Source organism: Xiphias gladius, chromosome 4 (genome assembly GCF_016859285.1).
Source record: "Xiphias gladius isolate SHS-SW01 ecotype Sanya breed wild chromosome 4, ASM1685928v1, whole genome shotgun sequence".
Classification (NCBI taxonomy): Eukaryota; Metazoa; Chordata; class Actinopteri; order Istiophoriformes; family Xiphiidae; genus Xiphias; species Xiphias gladius.
This window is the reverse complement of record NC_053403.1, coordinates 6,635,447-6,661,265: the sequence shown is the minus strand read 5'-3', so window position 1 is coordinate 6,661,265 and position 25,819 is coordinate 6,635,447. Positions and strand designations below refer to the sequence as shown.

General features: G+C 40.5%; 1 protein-coding gene across 1 annotated transcript; it reads right to left on the bottom strand.

Moving 5' to 3' along the window:
• Positions 1–378: 378 nt before the first annotated feature.
• On the bottom strand, positions 379–24,245 carry scara3 (scavenger receptor class A, member 3). The gene is made up of 12 exons (XM_040126206.1): positions 23,829–24,245; positions 11,880–11,915; positions 10,881–10,925; positions 10,073–10,192; positions 8,018–8,098; positions 6,978–7,096; positions 5,948–6,192; positions 4,601–4,820; positions 4,032–4,120; positions 3,476–3,668; positions 2,561–2,738; positions 379–2,473 (listed from the first exon to the last, which is right to left on the bottom strand). Exons 1-12 carry the CDS (start codon positions 23,833–23,835, stop codon positions 1,983–1,985), a joined length of 1,824 nt encoding a protein of 607 aa, XP_039982140.1. The 5' UTR covers positions 23,836–24,245; the 3' UTR covers positions 379–1,982.
• Positions 24,246–25,819: the final 1,574 nt, after the last annotated feature.

Genomic DNA, 25,819 nt, shown 5'->3' with positions numbered 1-25,819 from the left:
AATCTGTATCGCATATTAATGATCACAGATAGTGATTTTCAGTATGTCATTAATCTTAATCATTAGTCTTAATCTTAATTTTTGTGTACCCTTTACATTTCTACATTCTACTATGAACTGCAAAATGTAAATTATAAAATTATTTACAAACAAATAAATTATAGGCTACATTTTGTGTGGAGTACCTATGTTAAAAAAACAGGGTAAATCTAGACAATCAAATATCTTTGAGTTAGTGGCTTTAGACCTCAAAAATTTAATGGGAGGGGTTGACATGTGTTTTGAATTAATGACAACACCACTCCCTTTCCTTCACAGGGCCACAATAGCTCTCTGCTTTGGTACAGCAGGAAACTCACAAGATCGGGACCGCTCAAAAATGTATTTAATGAAGTTCGATGCAAGCCAGTCGCATTTCATTACAACACACAGGTTTACAAAAACAGCATGTTTTCCTTTTTGTAAAACTTTTTTTTTTCTGAGATATAAATGATTATTTATGTGTGTATCATGAGACTCTCGAAAGTCATTTCTCTACCAACATGGTTTTTTATGTGTTGAATAAGTTTCATTAACCTTCTACACTTCTCTTAAAGGAATAGTTCAACATTTTGTGAAATACACTTATATGCTTTCTTTTCAAGAGTTCAATTAGAACTTTAATACCTGTGCATAAAGTACGAAGTTAGGGTCGGAGGTGATTAGCTTAGCTTAGCAAAAAATAAAAATATAAAAACTGGCCTCCCAGCACCTGTGAATCCAACATATTACCGTGTTGTATCTCGTCTGTTTATTCTGTTTTTTAGAGGGAGTTAGTTTATCAAGAAAAAGCATGTAACTCCCCTCAAAGCCACAACTGTGGCTTTTACATTTAAGTTTGTGTACAGATTAAACAAATGCGATACAACGTGGTAATTAGTGAGCCTTAGACAGAGCCAGGCGAGCTGTTTCCCCCAGCTTCCAGTCTTTATGCTAAGCTAAGCTAATCACCTCCTGGCTCCGGCTCCATACTCCATTCTGCAACTTTACTTTTTCAAACACAGATCATAAAATGACAGTTTTGCCCAGTAGATGAAAAAAAGTCTTCAGAGTACCTGCTCTGAAATACCAAAATATAAGCAAACTGACTTTAATTTTTACACTTTAAGAACCAATAAAGTGCTATCCACCAGAAAAGGATGTGTCAATGTGTACATAATGTAAAAACAGAAAGATTTTTTTTTTTTTTTTTCTGTGCCTATGTAGTAGTGCATGGACATGTTAACCTTTGAGTACTCTGGATGGGAAAACACCACTTTAGTCCAAATCTGTGGTTAACAGACCTTCTATTCATTATGCCCCATGAGGTTTTGGTGGCTTGACAACAACCTCTAACACATTCTTTACTTCCAGTACATTCAACTAGGCAAAACTCAAAATTATTATTATTAATGGATGTGTTTTTATTCCTATTAATCTCCTCATCTAAGGCATGTTTTTAACTTTTGTAAAAGCTCATTCTGTACTTTGTTATTTGTACATGAAATACCAGGGGGGAAGTCTGTTGTATTTGGGTCTAATACAAGAATCAGAACCCATGAAAATTTGTTACGATATGAGACCCATGTGTTGTATGAAGACCACCACCATATAAAATTCAAAGTCTGTCCAAACACAGTCCATTTTCAGCCTTGAGTGCTCTCATATCTCACTTCTCAGCAGCAGTTCAATCTGTGCCAGCAGCTCTGTTTTCTTTTTTTTTTTTAATTTTTTTTGTGGCCATGTTATTTCATCAAGGGAATGCCTCCTTCAATGCCCCATCTCCAATTTGATTTGTTGCTTTTGTGTATATAGTTCTCCACTGTCTTGCACAGTCCCATACAAATGGATTATTGCATCTCCAGTCACAATGGATGATATTTCTTCTGTTCATATCAGACTATGATTTTAAAGCTCCTTTGGAAATGACAGATCACCTCTAGCCCATGTCTCTGTCCATCTTTCTACTGCCTCTTGGACCCAGCAGCAGGCATCTCGGTCCGCTGCTGGATGTTGATTTGGGCATGGGAGTACGGCAACCCTGGAGGTCCAGGGGTTCCTGGTGGTCCAGGCGGCCCTACTGGCCCTGGTTTGCCCCTTGGTCCTGTTGGCCCAATGATGCCCGGGAGTCCTGCCTGACCCTGGATCCCTTGAGGCCCTGTGGGTCCTGGGACCCCATCTTTACCAGAGGGGCCCATGTCACCTTTCTGGCCCCTCTCACCACGTGGTCCTGGTATACCAAGAGACCCTTTGGCTCCTTTGATCCCTACTGCCCCTCTATTGCCACTGGGACCTGGTTCACCCGGAGCTCCCTTCGGCCCAAGAGACCCCTTTTCTCCGGCGGATCCACGACTTCCTATGGAGCCTCGGTCACCTTTGCTCCCAGTCAGTCCCATAGGCCCTTTTGCACCTGTTTCACCACGGTTTCCTTTGGGCCCTGGAGGGCCAGGAGCACCTGTTGACAAAAGTCAGTGAGGTGAAGTTAAAAAGAAGAGTGTAAACATACGGTCAGATTTTATCTCTACATGACAATATATTTTACCTTTTAGTATGGTGAAGTTCTTAATGAGCTGGGTATGGTGAACGTCCACAAGCTTCATCTCCTCCATCACCATGGACAGGTTCCTGACATCCACATCCAGACGGACATTTAACAACATATTCTGCTGCCTTAGAGTGTCAGCTAAGTGGAGGAGTAACAAGACTGTGTCGTTCAGGTTCTGCATGTGAGGAGGAAGAAAAGAAGCAAAATAAGAAAACCAAAAACAAGGAGGAAAGAGTAGGAGGATAATGAGGAGATAAAGAATAGAAGGAGAACTCAGTAAGATTAAATACAGAAACATTTAATCCTCAGTCTGGACTGTGTGTCAAAAAATTACAAGTCAGTTTAGCTATCCTTTAAGGAGTAACTTCACTCAATCCAAGAAACTGCTCCACAAACTTTGCAGCAGTGATGTACCGTGGCGTCATAGTAACAAGCTACATCACAGCTGGGTGTGATCACAGGTACAAGAGATCACGTCTGACCACACCCAGATATGATGTTGGATGTGGTCAAAGCTCAATAGGCTTCTGCCTTTTGACCCATGGAGGCCGGTTCCAGATTTAAGATAAAAAAATATACTGACTGGGCATGTAAACCACCAGTGACATGCCATCACTGTCATTAATATTAAGGAAGAATACATGAGCTTTTTCACAAACAAATCAAATGTTTTAAATACTGTACCTCTCTTTTGATAATTTCTCCCTAAAATATCAAAGCTCCTGAAACAGATGCTTCGGTATTGAGAACAACATTATTATTATAACCAGTGTGTTTCAGCTATCTTAACATACTTAACGAAGAACTTTTAAAGGGTACACCGGGCTGAAAAAAGTGGTATTTTGCTGGCCAGTGTTGGATTTGCAGTAGGTGTTACTGTATTTGACTAACAGACAAGAGTGTGTTTACAACCTGTAGATCTTCTGTGTGTCTGCCCAGGCGGGTCTGGCAGGACAAGCTCTCAATGTTGATGTATTTGTACATGCTCTGGACGTGGCTGACGGTGGCGTTGATGCTGGAGGAGACTGTGTCAATCTCCATCTCGATGGAGTTCAGACGACCATCCAAGGCGGAGAAACGCTCACCTGTGCGGTTCTCGTAGTACCTAAACGCGATGGTTGGGGATGTTTTCACATTTCCAGTATAATATTTGCCATAATACCCTTTCTTCCTGTGTCTGTGTGTTGAGCTTGTGTGTGTGTACATTATCTATTCATCATGTTGTGGGGACATCTGTTCATAGTGTTACATATGGGGACTTACCTCCATTATGGGGACAAAAATCTGGTCACCAGAAGGTTAATCATTTATATAGGGGTACAATTAGATTTTAGGTTAAGGTAAGGGCCAAGGTAGGGATTAGGCATGAAAGATTACAAGTAAACGAGTAAACCTCCAGGGAACTAATGTCATTCAATACAATGTTCTTGCAAGTATGATGGTACAAATTTGTGTGTATGTGTGTTACCTGGAATGGTAGTGAAGGTCATGCATGTTCTCCTCATGTTCATCCATGAAAGACGTCACATTGTCAAGCTGCATCTGCAGGCTCATCACCTGGAGAAAACACAGACACATGTTCTAGCTCTGTACTTGTGAGGAAAGCCATTAAGAGAATCCATTAACTGGCCCTTAACTCTATCCTTAACCATCTCAACTACGTGTTTAAACCCAACCCTTTCTTCAGCTTCAACCTAACACTACTCTCAACTCTCAAACCAAGTCGTAACAAACTTTGGAAGAAGTCAGGCTTAGCCAAAATGCCCTTACTTCCCAAAACTGTGGGGCACTTTGAAAGTTCAAATTGGGCTCCAATTTGGTATACAAGTACATGAGCACACACACAAAGAAAACACCATCAGCTGATGGGCTTTTGAAAGAGATACTTTTTAAGCTGCTGATAGACTCATTGTTTCCTGTTAACAGTTTGTTTTTGCAAAGGGCTTTCCCTTCACAATCTCTAAAACCTGTGTGTAATGCTACATGTAAAATAACCCCATTAGTAATATCTGATATATCACAAGCAGACACACACACCTGCTGAGTTAGGTCATAGTACACCTCGGTGGACATGGCAATTCTCTGGTGATCTGCTACGATGTTGTTTTGGAGGAGGCGCATGGTTTGCATGGTGTTGCTTGTGTTGGATTTCATAGCGCTCAGAACTCGGCTGTAGTTCTGCCAGTCGCTGGTCAACTTCTGGAGGACCAGAGTCTCTTCATCTGCTTTCCTCTGCAGGGCATTTATCCATATCGTACTAGAGAGCAGGGGGAAACACAGAAGACATGTGAGTTGCAGTGGATAAAACATTATTCTGTGTTCACATTATTCTGCTTTTTTGGCCATGCTAGTGACATGGCTCTAGGGATGGCAATTTCAGTCGGTCGGTCCACCACTGTAGTCCCGATTGAATTAACTCAACAACTATTCCATGATCGCCATGCAATTTTGTGCAGAGTTTTATGGTCCCAACAGAAAGATTTCTGATGGCTCTGTTGATCCCCTGACCTTTCCTCTAGCGCCATCAAGGGATTGACAGTTTTGGTTTTGAGTTAAATGTCCCAACAAACAGCGAATGGCTTCCCATTCAATTTGGTATAGGCTTTATTTTCCCCTTCAGGTTTAATTTTTATCACTTTGAACATCCTCTGACTTCTCATCTCTCACCAGCAGGAGGTCAAAATTTTCTTTTGTTCAGTTGTTTGGTCAGTAACCAAATTCCCACTAACGTAATGGCATTCCCATCATCCTCAGCTATATGATGTGTTTTGCGCTCATTGGCATATTTTAGTATGCTCTAAGCTAACATGTTGAACATTACCTGCTAAACATCTGTTAACAATTTAAAGCCTGAGCATGGTAGCATGCTGACTTTAGCATTGAGATCACAAAGCCGCTAGCATGGCTTTAGACTCATTCTTATTCAATTGTGTCTGCCATATTTTTCTTTTTACAAACTACTAGGAGGCAGCCAAAAAGTGTTTGATGAGAATTTTTGTAAACAAACTACCCAACTAACGTTAACTATCTAAATATTTCACCGACATGCCTTTTCTGTTGTAAACAGGAAATAATGATGGAAAAATAAGTTTTCCTTGTTAATAAATAATTGAAAAAGTTGCGGAAGATATCATCAGCCCATTCATGCAGCTGAAATCACAGCTGTGCCTGTTTCTCAGTCATTGATTAAATTCCCACTCAGCCAATTCAGCCAAGTCACTAAAAGTTAATGAACGCATACTTAATAGCTAATAAGAAATGATGATAATAGTTTGGTAGGCATGTAGGAGTTGATATTGTGCTGATAAAGGTTATTGAACGTGGATACATAATTGAAAAAGTCCACACATGGGCTCATTATCATATTAAGAAATGTTCATTCACCTGAGAGCCACTGTAGTGTTAACTTGCTGCGCTGTAGCTTTGACGTCATACTGATCCTCCGTCAGAGTCTTCATCTTCTCTTCAGTTTCCTCGATCACGTCCCTCCAGCCCTCCACACGATCCAGGTATCTTTCCAGGGACTGGTTGAGAAATTTGATCGACATGAGTTGGTTTTGCATGTCGCGCGCCAGCCGGTTGCTGGTGGCACGTAGAGTGGCCTGGGCCTGGGAAGCCTGGTCCAGGATCTGGGGTGACAGGGATCAGGAAAGAGAAGTGAACGGAGTATTTGGCTGTAACCTAGAGAGAGAGTAAGTGAGAGATATATACCATAGATATTGATATAGATATACCACGCCACACGGACTCACTTTATTTTACAGGTCTGGTCTGTGGAAATTAGGTAGAAATATGTTTGTGAGCATACCTGCTGAGCTGGTGAAACTTCATATCAGTAAAACAAAGGCATGTTCAGTGCAACTGAGAAGTGCTGGTAAGCAGACAGTTCAGCCAAAATGCAGCAAATATGTCAATCAAATGAATATTTGCAGATTACAAAGTGGATCTATAACATATAGCAGTTCAAAGTCATGAAGAATCGAAATTAGGAATTTTTGTTAGTCTTTCCAGGAAACTCTGATGGATATTGATGTCAGTTCATGGCTAATTTTTCACTTAAATATTACTTCATTTACTATTTTTTTCTTAAAACTTCAATATAACAAGCAGGAAATTAATAACTGAAGCAACTAACACTTTTTTTCCAATTCCCTTATAATTAGCAGCACTGCGTAGGCATTTCTTGGAAATATCCAGTGTATTTACAGCTGAATACCGGCTAAATTTTAGGAAATTATGAAGAAAGGTTTCAGGAAATTAACTGGAAAATACGAGACCCATGAAATAAATATTACCTTTTCTGTTAAAAAAAAAAAAAGTTATTGAATATCCTTGGGTTTTGGACTGTTGTTTTACCAAAGCAAGGGACCCGAAGATGTCACTTTCATCTCTCGGAACTTGTGATCCACCATACCTGCTCTTGTCCCAGTATCATTCTCTGGATGTCTTCAAACTCCCTCTTCAGCCTGCTGATCTCTTCGCTGTACAGAGTCACATCAAGACAGCCTGAACAGTTAGAGGTGGAGCCCAGATCTGGGAGACGGAGTCAGAGAAAGAAAAGCAGGAGGGGGGGATGGAGAGGGAGGAAAGAGAGACAGTGAGGCGTTATGGATAAAAAGTTGTAGACGACATTGTATGTTGTATATTAAAGCTTCTGGTAAACATTTAACCCTTGGTCTTTTGAGCTCTCCTGACATTATACCCAGTCATCTGTACTGCTTTACACTTCGGGAATGACCTTAACGCACCAGGCGCATATGCAGGGTCAATGCAGTTTTCAAAACAGTCTCCCCACATGATCCATTCAGTAGCTGTTGAGGAGCATTTGATTATATCCTCTTCCTCAGTGGATGAGAAGACAATAAAGCAGCTGCTAAATGGACCCTGTATTTTACATGTTGTGTTTTTTAAATGATTCAGAAAATAAGCTATTTTAGGCTCTTTTGATTCTATAAATGAACCAAGTTCTACAATTCTATTTCTTTTAAGAATGTGTAAAATAATCCAAGTTAGTAGGAAAGTAAATTAAATTTACCACATAATTTTTTATTTACAAAAGTTTTTTGTTTTTTTCCTTTGAGTTCCTATTTTGGCGTGGCTAAGTGAGTTTCCATTGCTATCGTCAGTGGTGGGAGAAGTACTCAGATCCTTTACTTAAGTAAAAGTAGCAATACCACAGTGTGGAAATACCCTATTACAAGTAACTTTTTTTTACTTGAGTAAAGGTAACACTTTACTCAAGTGAAAAAGCATTTCAGCATCCATAAGCAGCATATAAACATGTAATACATGGTATACAACAGACTGTAATTAAGAATGTATTTGTCAACAACCATAACTCCACCTGTGGGAAACAACGACTGGAGACCAGTTAACAGATAATGAATAACAATATAGCAAAAGTTGAAATAATACAAAATACAAACAATTTGCATGTCAATCCAGCTACTTTACCGTCAATTCCTTGTTGAACTCTGGTGATCTTCTCGTGGTAGACGGACTCTTCCTCGGACAGGCTGTCAACCTTCCTGAACACTGGAGACACAGGGAAGTTGATTAAGTAAAGGGGAAATGTCTAGGAATTCATGTAAAGGCATTATATTATTCCAAAAATCAGGGTTTACGTTTCAGTAAAGGAACAAGCCTACTGCACCCTGCTAAACTCTGCTGTCACAGTTTTCGTTTTTGTAATAGTCAGTGTAAGTCCATGGGGAATTAAACCATTAGCTGCTGAGTGGATGCAGATACAATTAACATCACCAGTACCTTGGCGTTAACAGGGAAAAGGAGGTATTTAGGAATAGAAAACAGGAAATTGCAATTTAAGCCCTGACAACAAAACACATCAAGTTTTCATTAGCTAACAAATGGGAACAAGTCACTGATAAATGGTGGTTTCGCCAGCTGGCCAGGTCCTGCTCCCCCAACATATTTCCCAAGAGAGCAGCAACTATTTAGCGAGTGTGAGTTTTTGTGAATGTAAGTGTACATCTGAGAGAGTGCAAGTTGTGTGTTTGCAGAATTTGTCAGCATCCGAGGCCTTGACTCAGGGGATTACTGCAGGTCTGTTCCACAGTGTGTCCGCATATATAAATACTTCCACATGCTCTCTGCACATATAGCCTGCTCTGCTGCATTAGCTGCTCTGACAATGATGCTGAACACGGGGCATGGTTCTGGCCACATTTTGCGCAAAGATGTTTAAGCAATATTTCATAAAACACTGAGACCTTAGACCTACACAGAAACTGTTAATACACATGCATTACAAGCAGTATGTATTTTTAATGCTTTGTATGCGATGACTTGATGAATGTATTTCATTCCAAAAGTGCTTGTGTCAGTGAGGCAAAGAGCTAAAAAAATGTGTTGCTTAAGTCCACACTTGTTACTTGACACATTTTTGCTGAATAATTTATCTGTTGTAAAACAGATGTTCAGCGGGGGAATGGAAAATCAAAGGCTGGTGTTTTTCCTTGGGCACATGCACAGTAATTACGGTCATTGTGTTTCCCACATTTACTCTTATCATTTCTGAAACAGCGTTTTTATCAGAATGCTGAAACTCTCCAGTAAAATTCAGGATAATGGCCTGTCTTCGTGCAGAACTGACTCGTTGGACAATTAAAATGTTACATTTGAATTCATCTAGATAGGGGTTTCTCCCAGACACACAGCGTAGTATTGCCAATTTGGAAAATAAATACACCGATCAGCCACAACATGGGTTTTTTTTGACGGCCCACCGACCGGCTATGCATGAATCTGCCAATCAGATTAATTTTCTTATTAATCAAAGGCGCTGGATCGCCGCTCCGAATCGCTCCGGCCCATTTGAACCCCTGTATGTATATGAAATGCCCGCGCACAGTTCACAGCGGACCTAGAACAAAAAACCAGACTTTTATTACCTTTCAGTACATGTGTACCTGAATACAAGCGTACAAGTGTGTGTGTGTGTGTGTGTGTGTGTGTGTGTGTGATGTGTGGATTTTGCATCACTCAACCATGCCTCACTCTCTCCTCTGAGGTCCCTGAACGGTAGTAAAAGATGAAGATTTACAGCTTTGAAACCCAATAAAGAGTCATGTTAATGTGAAAAGCATCTTTCGGTGCTGAGCAGCTGAAAGCTACGTAAAACATGGCAAACAGGACCCAGTAACCCATTCATTTGATCTATGGGAGTTAAATGGAACTTGTTTTACTGAGACACAGACGTACAGACAAATCAGAGTCTGACTTTTTCCCATGACAAGCTTACGTCTCACTATTCTTAATGCATAGTCGGTAAAGCTTTATATGGCTCATTAATTAATTAACATTAATTAAAGCTTTTACTCAATTACTTACTCAATTTTTTACTAATTACAAGGGAACTTTCCTAGTCTTTCTAGGAAACTTGGATGGATATTACCACTGTTTTTCACTTACCTGCTACATAATTTCCATTTTTTTTTTTTTTTTTTTTTCATTTTAGGCTGCGTAAAGTGAAAATCAAACTGAGCTCACCAAGTGATGCCAGCACCGCCACCGTAATGATGAGGAATGCAACGAATCCATAGAGGACTTTGACAGCCAGCTGGAGAGAATGGCTCTGCTGGCACCTCACGCAGCCACCTCTGGTACGACCTGGAGACGCATCGAACGAATGTAGACACGGATGTGTGTGAGTGAGTGGATCGCCGTTTGAAAAGCAATGGTGTGCGCAAACAAAAAGAGCTACGAAAGTCAGAAAAGATTTGGACGAGTATCCGTGCCCCTTCATACTCAACACCCCCCCCCAGAGTACGGGTCTGCATGAGCACGGTACGTCGTTAAACCGCTGAAAGTCGACAACAACAATCATTTTTGGTTGGTTTTGCTTTTTAAAAGAGAGTTTTGTCTTATTACAACTTGGATCTTATTTTCATAGTTTTGACCATCATTTTCCGTTATTACCAATAATGCTGCATGTTAATTCCTCAGTTCTGGAAAAAATGCGGCAACTGCACTAAAAATAAGTCAGATGGGGGGGGGGGGGCAGTCAGAAAATGATACAGGTTTTACACAAAGCCCTCAAGTTAGTCACACTTAACTGGAGAGGGAAAAAAAGGCGAACCGTGAAATTACTGTCTGATTGAGCTCCTGTGTTAACTTTGACCTACTTAGTGCAGTTATGCGCTAACACACAGTGCTCCTATGCTGTTCAGAGTTATAGCTGGCCCTTCAGGTGCTCTGTTGATACCACTCTATCTTTCTGATCATCTGACACGTATTTTATTCGTCCTGTCAGACTGAGTGACCTTGTTTGTTGTGTGCATGCCTATGTGGCCTTCACCTCTAAATGAAGGTATTTCCTCTTCCTCTCCAGTGAGGTCCTCCTCTGAAAAGCAGGACAGGGAGAAAATGCAAAAATGACAAATTGAAAACAGGACTTTCTACTACTGACAACACAAACATGATTTTTTTGAAGTTTCTTTTCATGTCATTTTTATTGGTTAAATTGGCAGTTTAAAGTATCGAACTTAAAAAGGGACTCACGAAAGAGTCACAGTCATTCTCTTAACAGAGACAACATGGACTTAACCAGCCTTGCATGGGATACAAGCCTACAAATTGCATGGAACTGTTGTAATTGTGTTAAGATGTACTGGAATATGCTTCAAAGCACACAAAATGCCACATGCACTTCATACGGGATGGATTGTAGATATGGGTAAATGTTCCGTGTTTACAATAGTTCACATCATAAAACAACTCAAGATGGTTGTATGATTGTAGAGTCGGTCTAGGAGGGTAAAAAAAAAAAAAGTTGCACTGACATTAGAGCACTATATCCATCAAATCTGGGTTTAACTACCATGAATGACAGACTTTGGCTGACATGTTTGTTTGCTTTCAGGCATTTCGGTGTCGAGAGTTTCCTGGTCATAATTACGATTTGGATATTTATGTTGATGCTTTTTCCAGTTAAAAACTGGTAATTACGATGGATTACGACTGGTAACTCCAATATGTGTTTAAGGCTCATTTACCTTTCTCTGAAACCACTTAGGCTGATTCACATCAGAAAAACTAAACCTGAGCCTGTTCGTGCTTATAACCCTCACTTGCCCAGTGTGTGTATAAAAAATGTGTGTGCAGAGACAATTAAGGGACGGAAGAATTTGGAAATTCAAAAGTGTAACTTTTGCTCATGCATCTCTATCAAATTGACCTGCAGACTTTGGATTCCATAGACAATACCGTGTTTTTAAAGAGACCGACGATCATTTATAATGAACTGGTTGACGTTTATGATTCTTAGCTCGGGACAAGAGGACATATTGATCATTACCTTTGAAAAGCTGGTTCTCATATCCACCATAGTTATCTGCCAAAAAAAAGGGAAGAAAGACACAAAGCAGACATTTAGAAAAATGAAAAGACTGTAACCAATTCTGCTGGAGCCACTAAAATGTTTTATCAGCTTACTCCTGTCATAAATCCTACAAACCAGCTGCCTCACACTCAACCACTCTCTCCCCCTGCAGTCTCCGCATTGTACAGTGTGTTTGGTGGGAGGCTGCTATCTTAGAAAAGTACAACAAAAATGTATATTTTTGTTCTGCTAAAATGTTTTCTCCGAGCCATTCCTCACTCAAGGAGAAACAGCCCCACAGTGTAAAAAAGTATGAGAACACTTGTTGGTTTTGTGTGCTGATTCTAGTGGGAGTATTGTGGGTGTTTTGTGTGCAGATGTGTCTGAGGAGGTTGTCATCACACACTCAGGCTGCAAAAGATCGAAGTAAGCATGACAGAATATAACCAGAGGGCTTAATAAACCGCACAAAGACAATTTACTTTAAAATCTCAGGGTACACTCGACGTCATGTTTTTACAACTTTATGTAACAGCAGTGGACTGAATATACAGCACGTCATTAACTGTACACCACCTATACTGGTACCCAACCCCACGGCAGTGGGACTGCGGGTATGGAGCTCGATGTTAGGAAACCGAAAATACTCAGCGGGACCGCTGGGGAGGTGGTCGCTGAAAGAAAAGCGCCGGGAAACACACTCAGACACGGGAAAGAAGGGGTTTGGCAGGTTGCTGACTAGCTTGGACACTCTACCGTGTTCCCGTGGTGATACTGCCAGAGGAGCTGGTCTTATAGCTAACACTGGCCGACTCCAGACAGATGTGGTATAACTTAAAGGAATATTCCACCAAAAATGTATCAAATACATTCAAGCTTTAAAGGGCCTCTTAAAGGTTTTTTTTTTTTTAAAGGTTTCTGCTTGTTGTACGCAAATGGGGCATAGCATTAGCTCAGGCAGAACACTGAAGTCCTGCATCAGCGGCGTCATTCATGTATCGCCATCAGCCGTTTGGCTACCAGCTGACAACTAACGTCATGTGACCTGATCCAATCATATAATTTGAGAACTGTCCTTCCCAGAAGAACAACATCAACCGTTGTTCCGGCAAGTGCTCCAAAACTACATATGCTCAGGTGAAGAAGCCCTCTGGTGGCCATAGTAATTATGACAGCAGCCAAGGAGGGAGTAATGTGACGGTATTATTATAGAGTGACAAAGTCTGCATGGGGACTACCCTGCCTCCCAGAAATTAAATGTATATACAACTATTGGCAGCAGCAAATACGTTTTGAAGGAAATGTAATTGCGGTCCCGTTTTTCTATTAACGCAATGAGGATATGTTGTTAATTTAGGGGGTATGGCAAGTTGCAAACATGTTGATGGTGAACACATCAGTAAAGTGTTCACAGACAACATATTTGTACCTGCAAAAAGATCTGGTCTTACGATACAATATCAGTACAATATCCACTTGTAGTGGCTACAGCCTTATTAAATGTTTTTATGGTTACATTTAGACCCTCACAGCACTTCGTTAAATTTAAGGAAGGAGCATGGTCTGGTTTAATACAGAAAAATCTCGCAGTGACTTAATTTTAGCAAAAGTACTTATTTGAACCAAAACCATGATCTTTCCTCAAACGTTAAACCAAAGCGTCGTCACATCATAAAACTTATTCATTTTTCAACAGTGGTTTGTAGCGGGTTTAGAAGCCACAGACAAATGACGTCGTCCTGCCGACAGAAACGACAGATCAGAAAAACCCCTCTATGGCTGTTCTAGAGAGCATGGGCAGACAACGCATTTTTGTCGTTTTACCTTGTTGGATAATCTTTTGGTATTGTTGATTTTACGCAGGTTTACTGTTCACGTATAAGTTCAAACAGAAGAGCCCTTTCCACCAACAGATCTCACTGTACAACTATTTGCCATATGTTCGTCACAGGTAACGCAGATACACTAAACAGCTAACCACGCCGGCAACAAATGGAAGCCACATTCGGTCCAAAACTATGGGGAAATATTGGAACACAGTGATCATGCTGTGGTTTGAGAGAAAACTGGGGAGCTATTGGTATCCAATATGGTTGTTCTGATTTCAAGATTGAGTTTCTGCCATCTTCTGTGTAAAAACAAACATTTCAGAGCCCCCTTTGGACCCCAAACTTTATGGGTGTTTTGAGCTCACAACACAGGTTTTTAATGGAAGATTGATTAGTATACACAATAAATTTGTGGCGACCATAGGTCAAATGTTGCAATACTTAACGAAAGGGATGCAAAACTCATAAAGTGTGAGTTTTGTTGTTTGTTGTCCTTTAGTGTGTTTCTATTTGAGTAGAAAAATTTGTGAAACTGTAAGTTTGGAATCGTGGTTTATAGTTCATTTTGAGTTGTAAAAAGATCTTTTATTTATTTTTTATTTTTTTGTGTGTTATTCCATGTCGTAAGCCAAAAGCAAATTTTGCAAAATTTCTGAAGACAAAATGTCTGCTGTGGATCGATCTCTGCGGTTAACCACATCATCATCATCTCGTCACGAGGCGAAGTCTGGCCTCCGATAGGGAGAGAACCAGAGAAAAATGCCTTGAAAGATAATGAAACTGGTAGCAGTTCCACACAATGTCTGATGAAGGTCTGAGGGTCAGAAACTAAATTTGTTGTATGTTTTCTTAACAAATACAAAGTTGTTCTCCAGACTGTTCTAGTACTTTTTACCTACTTCTTAGCCACTGCACATGGGGTATGAATTCAACACTTTTACCTCTACTCACTGTCTATGAGAAGCAAATAACAGTGTTCACGAAGCATGATGGTATGATGGTGGTGACACGAACAGGGTCAGAACGAGGATGAAATTTGGGTTTTCCGCAAGTGAAGTTGTTGTTTATTATTATTTGGCTTAAACCAAATAAAGAAAGTGAAAAGATAAAACACAAGATGTATCTCCAAAAACAACGTTGGTAAAATACAGTTTTGACAGAACAAAGCACACTTGGCTTGCAAACGGCACCATGAGGTGAATGTTTATATGAGTAATGGAGGGAGGAGAGAGGGAGAGAGGGGGGAGGAGAGGTGGAGGCAACCATCTACAAAATAAACCAAAAGACAGCTATCAGGAAAGGACATCAAAGACAGAAATCTTCCCCTGCAATGGTTTAATGGCATTCAACTGGAAAATTAGCGCAACCAACTGCATGCATTAAGCAATATTTACATATTGATAGTGGATGGAAATGTACGTTCATTTGCATTTTGTCAATTAGAATAAAAACCTTAACCGAATCTTCACAAAAATACGGTTAAAATTTGTGATACATTTGGATGAAGACCGAGCCATTGTCTGTCAGTGCCTTTCAAAAGCATATGACTGTTACTAAAATGATTGACATGATCTTCCACTTCTATGGCAAAAGTTTGGGTAGGTTTAGGTTGCAAAACTACTTCGGTACAGTTAAAGAAAACTCAAGGTCATGGTTAAAAGAAACCACTGTTGATCGTTGGCAGTAGACGGGATATGAACACCGGCCTCCCATGTCAAAAAACACACACTTCAAAAAAAGTAGAGTCTGTGAAAGTAATGTAAGTTTTTTGTCTTCTATTGGCCTTAAATCTGCTTTAACTCATATTTGTATATTGACAGTCGATCAAATGGCTATGCAAGTTTTTAACGTAGTCTCTAACAGTGACTAACCTTTAGAAAATTAACAGTGTATTCTGCTCTTCCCCTCAGCTCTATGGAGCATTTTAGTGTCTTTCAGCGCTTTTTTTTTTCTTTTTTGTTTTATAGCCTGCAACTTTAACCCATTAAGATTGTCTTCAGCAGCAGCTGGCACCTGTTTTCAGTGGAAAAAGTTCAGATATATCCACTGTACGCTAACTGCCCAACAACAAACAGCAGGTTGACAAAGTTAGCAACTAGCCGGTGAGCGTAGTAGAGCAATTAGTGGCTAAAGAGCCAGATATTTCCCTCAGGAGTTGAGGGTCAACATGCCAAAAGGAGCTAAAGGGAGAGTGAATAGTGGACTCTCATTGGCCAGCTAGCCAGACACATGACTCCAAATGAATGCTAATGTTGCTCCATATCTCCTGGATGTGTAAAAAGGCAACTGAATGCTAACATATTCATCGACATTGTAAGGTGAAAATATAGAAATATATGTGTTTATACCTTGTTGTGCTGCCCCCAAGTGGCCAAAAAGATGTATCTCCACTGCTTTGAATGTGGAACACACAAAATTGTTCACCAATTTTTCAACGGGAGGAATGACAAGTAGAAAAAAGATTGAAAACGTAAACTCACAACTTCAGTACGAAGGCAGTAGTGGTAGTAATAGCAAGACTAGTAAAAGTATTTAGAGTATAGTAGGGGTAGTGGTAAAATAATAACAACACATACTACCCTGTGTTTCACTGAAGAGTTTTCATGTCCAATACTAGTTCAAATCCTGTTTCACAGGCTTTCCCACCCTGATTAAAATACATTTCTGTGGGAGAAATGAATTCCTGTCCTTTTTTTTTTTGGACTCATGTGGCATGAAAATGGTCAGATTCAAACATCTGAATGTCAGCACATATCACAATCAGTATCTACCCTCAAATATCCATCGGCTCCCCGGTTATATTTCCCCTCCTTCACCTCCCTGCCTCCCTCCCTCCCTCCCTCCCTCCCTCCCTCCCTCCTTCCTGCTCCTCTCTCTCCTCATGTTTTTCCCACTCCCTGTGGAAAAAACCCTCATGTCTGTCTCGTTAGTGAGGAAGTTGACCTGTCCAACACATACAAAGCAGAACTGAGCTGATCTGACAGGAGCACAACACAGCTCCACCAGGTCATACCTATACAGTCAGGCCAAGGCAAAAACAGTGTGGAACTCATAAAAAATGTGGTTGGCTCAGTCTGAATCAGTGGATAAACTGTTTGTCAAATGCGCACTTTGGTTCAAGTATGTTTAACAATTTCATAATTTATTTAGCACAGCAAATGATTTTTTTCTCAAATTTGACAAACACGGAACATCTTCATAAACCATTCCTGACGTGTTTAACAAATACCACACTTTGCATTGCAACTGGCTGTGAAGAGATCATTTAAAACCACCCTGCAACTGCTTTGAATTTCTGTGTTCTTGTTTCTCTTTAAAAAAAAAAAATTCATTAAGTGATAAAAACGTTACGTAAAAAACAGTAAAGATCATGGTTATGGCAAATGCCTTATGTTTAAGGTGGTTAAGGTTAGGCAAACACGTGGTTAAGATGAGGGAAAGCTTGCGGTCACGGTTAATGCAAAGGCGATTAATTAGAGATCTGTCGTGGGAAATAAACTCTGATCATGAGCATGAAAGTCAGGCCCGCTACATGCCCACCCACAAACCTCACCTCCTGACTCTAACTTTCCACCTCGCTACATAAAGGGAACACCAGTCCCTGTATGGCAGTAAATCTTACCACTGGGCTGGAAAGATGACATGGGTAACATGATGACAGGGACTCAAGCTTATAAGGTAAATGTACTTGGACAGCGATTTTATCCAGGTTCATTACTTAACATGCACAACTGATTTCCATAATTTGGTAAATAAACAACTCTAAGGCTACAAGGCAAGTTTGGTTTGACCTCTTTTCTCTTAGAAGGGAAATTTGTTTCAGACGAAATGCTGCAGCGTGAAGATGCCTTAAACAACATAATAGACAATAAAACAAATCATGATTTAAAGTAAAATGCATTTCATATGTAACAATATTATGAATAAATACATCAAGGTCAGTGAGTGTAATTGACATGGTTACATTTTAAAGTAAAGCCTGCAAACTAAACATAGATAACTAGCATTTAAATGCTGTGAAAAATCGGCCAAACTAGACCAGGTTTTTCGGTTGTTTATCCAAATTGAGGGGCGGACTGAGGATGGAAAAGTTTGGTTGCAGTTTGAATCCACACAGAAAGCCCAGCCAGTGTACACTTAGCTGTGACAAGAAGTAAATACAATGTAAGGATGTGTATTCCCAGGAGACGTGTGTGCTAAAGAATATCCACCAAAACTAAACATTTCCAATAGTTTTTTTTTTTCCAAAAGATGTAGCACTGAACAGTTAACAATTCAATAAACGTACAATAAGGTCAGGAAAATGACCATATTTCCAAATTCTACCAAGAAAACTCTTTGTGACAAACCATATCATGCAGCTATTAAATCCTGTTTTTACAAGTGGTCCCTTGGTTTCGTAATTAACTGGAAAGCAGCTGACTATTCTCCCTGGTCAAAGTTGCTGAAGTGAAAATAACACTGCTGCTTTCCACAGAAATAATACAACACCACTGAATGTTGTTTTAATTTCACGTCGTGTGTTTGAATAGTGCTCCTGTAAAACTGAACACAAATAACAACTGTGGTGAAACAAGAATTGCACTACATTAGTATGTGGACACATGGACATTTAAACTCATATGTGATTGCTGAGCATCTTTTTCTAAATCCATGACCGTTGATCTGCTTTAAGAACAGCCCCCACTCTTCTGGGAGCGGCCTCCGCAAGATCGTTGGTCCCAGTCAGCCACAAGAGCATTAGTGGGGTCCAACACTGATGTTGGGAGATTAAGCCTGGCTCGCAGTCGGCGTCCCAGATGATCCCAAAGGTGTGGAAGTCAGCGCTCTGTGCCACAGGACCTGGACCTCCGCAGTGCGAAATTCTTCTTTTCACTCTTTGGTAACATGTTTGTTAACAAAACCCACACACTGAGTAGAACTAGTAGCCTTATATGGCGATCGCAAGGGGCACGGATTATACTAATTAACAAATCTCACTAATGCACACCTCCTCATGAACAGGTGGCACTCATCAGGCCGAAACTCAGAATTTATGACATGTTTTCACAGTCGAGAGAGTCTGGGGAATTTCACTTAGAATCCTCGTAAAAGCAAAACTCACAGATAAAAGTAAGAGAGATTGAGGATAAGACTACAAAAATGTTCTTACAGGAGGCCCAGCGTCTACAAAACATAATGAAATCACCACAAAATCATCTCAAACATTTCTGTCAAGGCAACATTATCCTCTTAACCATTCGGGTAGGAGCTTGTTTTGTTTCCAGTGAACGTCAGTGTTCTGGCCAAGTAGGTATACTGTAGTGTATTTTGCCAGTTCAGATGGTGTACAGCGGCCAGCCACCACACCTATCAAAACATCAATCTAGCAGCAAGTTGAAACAGCACACACGGGACATGAGACAGACGTGTTACAGGCTGCTTTGCAGAGCTTTTCGGAACAGATCTGATTGTTTCCAAGAAGTTCCATAAGGATACATGTACAGGTGAATGTAGGTATAAATAACAGCATTAGACACAGGGTTACGGGGAGGTGAAAGCAGGGCTTTAAGATTAAAACTAAAAAGAAAAAAAAAATAAATAAATAAAAAAAATAAAGTATCAGGATGTTGCTCTCCAACCACATGGAGTTAATCAACCCTCCTCCCTTCATCCTCTTTTGCCATCGGACCTTTGGTGTTCCTGAACACAGTGCCAGGCCTTCACTTGAGTCAGCTAACCATCAGCGCCACTTTATGTTTGTGGTTCCTCTGCCGTGGTTTCTCTTGGGGAGTTTTGGACTTTCCAAACCCCTTCCCACCCTCCCCTCCCTTCACTCTTCCCCTGGACATTACTTTCGCCAGGGGATTGTGCAAATTGTTATCCTTGTTGAGTAATATGCCCTGAAGGTCCTCTAACCTCACCAGGTCGCTCCCTGATGTGATGTCCACGTAAAGATGCATCGTTTCAACATGTCATTTAAGTTATCCTGACCAGAAAATCCTCCTCAAGAGCCTCCATCAAATCCTGGCCTTAAATGAAACCAGGAGTCATGGGCCCTGCTGCAGATCAGAATGGAGGTTTTGAACGCAACTCGTAAAGCGAAATCAGTCCCTTTCCAAACCTCTGAACTCATCCAAGTCATTTAGGTGCCCTCTGACTGGAATGTGTGGTCTCCTCACACAACTATAAACGCCTGGTATATTTTGCTGCAGACTGCGAAGCTGAAGTTATAGACGGGCCATTACAAGGGAATGTTCTTTTATTGTGGTTCGGCAGTGAAACGGGAGATTTTTTAGAGTCTCAATACCATAAACGCATCGCGTTTTCTCTGGACTAAACCGCTGCGGAAAGCCAGGCTGAGACACAGAGACAAGCCTGGTTGGGTTTACAGGGCTGTGAGGCCAAAGGGTGTGTACAATATTCTCTAATGCTTTATTTGAGGGCTTCGTGGTATTTTTATACTTGCTCTCCAATATCTTAGGTGAACTTTCCACAGAGATTAATTAAAGGTAAGAATGAGAAGAGCTTTTCAAAATGGAAGTTAACGTATGTGGTTAAAAGTGTGTTGATACCTGAATTAAGAATGTAGACACCAATCAAGTTCTTCTGCACCAAAACAGGAAAACCATCTCTTCTTTATGGTCCCAGAGTCGGTTGTACCAGCTATTCGCAAGTTCATACTTAGCCTAGTTAAAACATAAGTGTTTACTAAATGGTTATTTAATGAATTACAATGGGTTGCACCACACACACTATTTCTTACATAAAGTTACATGTAGTTTTTACTGATCATGTACTAAAAATGTAAACCCAGTTACCGCCAGGCATAACTGTTGCATAGTTCTTACGAAACAAACTGACAACAACATTAGCTTGCTAGCGTATTACCTGTTCAGACTGAAGAGTGAAAAAAGGCAATGGGTCCGAAATGCTGTTTATTAATAATGTGAACTGGGAAGATTTTAAATTTCAGTTTCACACAAATTACACAATAAACCTCAAAATACAACATTGTGCTTACATTAGACTAAATGTCCAAATAGCGTTGGCTAGGTTAGCATAATCAGGTATTTTCCCACACAATCTAAATGGTATGAATGCAACTAACTCCATCACATCCTGGTCCTTGTATGCATCTTTACGTAATCTTGGCCCCTTAAACCGTTATTTTTGGAAGTTATGCTACAGCTTGTGACGCTACAGTTATATCTCATTTACATAGTCTTTCCTAGACATTTCTAAGGTGAAATGGTGCAAATTGATTGAGTAAAAAACTGGCTTTAAAACTAGTTTGAAACTAGTCTGAAAGTAGGTAGCAGTTACTAAGAACCTAGCACTTAGCACTTTCCAATAGCTTGTTCAACACAATCCTGGGTTTGTGGACGGGGGCGCTGTCATGCTGAAACAGAAGAGGGCCTTCCAGGAGCTGATCCAACAAAGTTGGAAGCACAAAGCTATCTGAAAAATCACTCGTTTGCTGTATCATTTAGATCTCTCTTAACTAAATGAAGGGAACAAAAAAGACCATAGTCTGGCCATAGAGTCTAATTTAACTCAGATTTTTCAGTACAAAAGTTTTGAATTGCAAAAACATCTACATAAAATGGAAGAAAAACCAACACAGATCTACCTCTAACCAGAATAATAATATCCCTACCTTCTTAAATAAGTGTCAAGTTGCTGCACATTCAACATTTTTATGCCTATACTGCAAGTGTTCAGGAAAAGGCCCAGTAGAAACATTTAGATAATGATTCCAATGAGCAAAAATAAATCAAAACAATGTCTGACTGTCAATTTATGACACTGCCACAGGAAAAATGGCATTCAAAACAAGAAAATCTCTCTTTCTCTCTCTTTCTGTTCCTCCCCTTCTCTTCTCCCCTTCACTCACTCTTTCCTTTTCCTTTGCCTTTGCCAGCCATACACCTGTCTCCCGTCCTCCCCCTACTCTTCTGCCTCCCTCTTCTCTTAACCCCCCCCCCCAACCAACCCCACATCTCCTTTCCAGCCCTGCTAGGAATGTATGAGGCAGCATGTTTAATTCTGGTCGTGCTGGGCTGGACTCTTTCTCAGCAAGACTGGAAACCACATTAGCAGACCTCCTGTACTGTTTGGCTGAGAAGTGTGCTGCATATGTTCTAGGAGTCAATTTGCTGTGTTGTCTCGTGGTTCATGGCAGCTTCTCCCCTTGAAGCTTGACAGGACCAGAGACACAAAATGCTTACTCAAATTGGAGTTTAAATTGTTTTATTTTTATTTTTACTTATAAGCCTACCTTGATTTCCCTTTAATGCCTGTGTAAAATAATTCAAATTCAACAGAGTCATTCAACAGAAAAGTCAGAAAACAGAAAAACTGCACTAAAACATAAGGACCTACATAAAAAAAGGACTAAACACTGATTATTAATGTAATAACCTGCTCCTAATATATATGTTTTGCAATGTTCTAGCAAAGGCTGAAATTAAACATTCGCAGTTCATTTTGTAAAAAATTCTACATTTGCAATACCTTGTTTTCAATACATGAAAAAAAGATGTTGTTGGAGGGTGGCTTCCTTTTAGAAGTGGCTTCTTTTAGTAATCACTGAGACCTGTTTTTCTGCATGGGTTGACACATTTCACGACCCATAACCACAGTGTAGAGCAAGTAGGTACAATACTCTACCTGTAGATACCACTAGGTGCCAGAAGTGAGCATTTTTCCAGGTCAGCAGCTCCACTAATAGTCTCGATAGTAGTCTAATATCCTAAATCAGCCTTTCATTTCTCAAGAAAACATCTCTCCAGAGGGTTATGTTCTACTTTTTCAGCAGCAGAAGCTTGAATGACTCTTTTGTAGCCCTTATATTCATGTTGAAAGGCACTGACAAACAATATCATCCTGATGGTAAGGGACAAAGGATCAGAAAAAGCTCATGTGGATTGTTTTGTAGTGCGCTGACTTTGACCTAATTTGTCATCTAGGTTGGAGGACTCCTCTGACAAACATGAGTGTTTTCCACCAGTCAGCAGCTCTGTTTTTCGTGGCTCTAACGTGACATGACGACAGAATGATTAATTCGGGCAAACGTGATGCTATCTCCGGTAATGTTGCCCGGGGTTGCTGGAGTGTAAACAAACCAGTATTTTGACTGTGATTTGCACAATGGCCAGAGGGATGTTAGCGGATGGTCAATAAAAGTAGCACCACCGCAGAAACTGAAAAAAAAAAAACGGGACAAAAAAGACTTAACAGTAATGAACACACTCACAAGACTCACAAGTGATCTGTGGGAAGTGGGGCACTGAAATAAAACAGCAGTCCTCGCTGAGCAAATTAGGCTCTTGCAGGTTAACACCTCCAAGTTTAAAAACATCATCAAAAACAGAGGAAAGAATGCTGTTATATTTCAGTTAGCAACGATAATAAATTCAGGGCACGATACATCATACATCAACTACCGTTAGTAATGAACATGTCAACATCTTCTCAAGCTGTTAACCCACACGTGGGTCTTTTTTCTGCTTCTTTTCAGTCCTCTCTCTTATCCTCTCTTACTGTTTTCTCCCGTCACTGTCACCCGACTGCTTTCTGGGAAACGTGTACGAGCCGCTGCACTCTTTAAAGCCGGTGGCAGCTCCCCTTTCATGCCATGTTGTGAAAACGCTCAAATTCATACGTTCTGTTTTCACTCTCCCTGTTTTAAAGGGGCTATTAAGTCAGCCAGTGGCAGGTTCGCAGGGCTAGAGAACATTTTCTGTTCTATGAAATGGGGCTATGGTGTGTATGCACACACATATACAGATTTAAAGCTGACCGATCAAAGTCTCACGTCCAAGAGCAACAAGTCGACACTTTCTCGGGAGCCAAACTGCCAAGTTTCAGAGCAGATGAGAAACATATGTGGTCGCTGGTGCCCTGTGCAGGTGCCTGCCTGCATGCCACCATGACAGATACTGTTCCCGTCAACATTTTCGAGTATTTTTCACACCGGCAAATGCATCAAGCGAATTGTAAAGAAATGTTTTTTTGCATTAAATGCGAACAGGAAGATGTAGTAGGTGATTCGTAGGTGCTCAGAATTCACACTTTCCAGAAATAACAGAAGAAATCAGAGAAATTGCTCTACCTTTCATGATTCCTGGCTCAAGAATCCAGTACAAACAACTTGTCCAGTTTGCAGAAGCTCAGCTTGATGATAGTGGGGATGCTTCCCTTTTTTTTTACACAAAGCAAGTGTACAGGAACAGCAAAAGTAGTCAACAATTTACCGTTGAGGTGACAGCAAAATCATTCGTTCAACATTTTCCAGTTGTCTCCAAATTTCCAAAGTAAAAAGAAAGGCCAAAAGTCCCCAAATGACTTCCACAGATTTAAAAATGGACAGGAGCACCTCAGGCACACTGAAAGTCAGCCCATATGGGCAAAAGAATCGAGTGTTCAAGTGTTTCTGTAAGTCTATCAGTGCTAAAGGAAACTGGCCAAAGTTCGTCTAAGTTTTGAATATGCGTGTCTGCCTGCAGCTCTCTGGCATCATCCCTCTCCCATCCAGAGCCCGAGAAAACTAAACCTGCTCAGACAGAAACCATGTGCAACTTCAGAGAAGGAGGGAGGGAGGGAGGGAGGGAGGGAGGGAGGAAGAGGAGGAGGAAGAGTGGGAAGAAAGAAAGAGCAATGCAGAGAGAGAGAGAGAGAGAGACGGGAGGGGAACAAAGAAACTGGAAAATGAGGGAGGGACTGGAACAGGGACAGGATGAAAAAAGACAGAAAAAGGAGGGGGAGAGAGAGAGGGAGGGAGGGAGGGTCCCCGTGTTTTGTTGAAAGTCAGTTTTGTGGCCGAGGCTAATTGCTAACAAATGTTTGAACATTGTGGGGTGAGCACCTTGAATATCTGTGGCCTTGGCCTGCTAGACAGGAAAATGGCCTCCGTGAACACACACCTACGCACACGCACGCAGTAACACACAAGCTATAATCCCTATCTGGCACCAGTCTGGAGTCGGCCCCGCTAACGTCAACTACCAGTGTGTAAGACTATCAGCAGGTGTAGTTCTCTCACCGACTCATCCAGCTGACGAGGCAGCCCCAGTGGCTCTCTGGCATCCCGGCTTTTCAGCTCCTTTATTTCCTCTCCAGCAACTCACTGTGATGTTTTAATATAGTTATATGCCGCAAAATAAGATGATGGTTATATATTATGATTTCTAGGGGGTTAAATTCCTACTCAGCCACAAAATGTGAGTACAACTCAGCCGCTGAGTTGTATCTGTGGCTGCTTATAACAATAACATCCTCAAATACATATTTGAAGAAAACCAAGATCTCTAATTAATGACTAACTAACTGTTATGACTGAAGATTTGATGTCTTATTAGAAAATAAATAAGTCGTGGATAAAGGGTCGTGATTTTTTTAACCCCAGCCCTTGAGATAGAGAAGCGTATATACCAGCTAAAGTGATTTTTCACAACTTGGCCCCAAGTTATTACAAGCTAAAAGAGTAGTGCACATCCAAAAAAAACACATTTGGATAGGTGTTTGGTACAAAAACAATCCATAAAACTGCAATCCAAGTAGTAACTGCACCCTAAAATCAGCTCCCTTTGATTTTATTAGCTACGTTTCGACCGCCTAAAGATCTTTCTCAGGGGAGGAAGTGAGGGATATATAGATCGCAAAATGACCAGTAACATCATATTCATCTAATCACATCCAAACATGTCGAGATGACACAAAAATTATTCTCACAAATGGCTTATTAAAGATCAATAAAACATTAATATATGATTTATTAATATAAAGTAAAGCCCTTATCGAGTATACCTTACTAATAAGAGTTACTAGATTATAAGCTTCCAAACTTTATTTTATGAATCTGACAACGTTAGAGCCCTGGTGGCTCTTCATGCAAATGGCACACACGTCAAAGGGGAAGCTATTTACAGTAGCCAGGCACAAAATTAATGAAGTCAAGCTGACATAATGGCCCGCCAATTAAGAAAAACTCTTTAGATAAACACTTTCCAGAACTAAAACTCCTGATACCCTGAGGGACATTCCTTACTCTGATTACTCCTCTACTCTTATCAGGACATTTCAGTGCCACCTGATTGTTTTGTG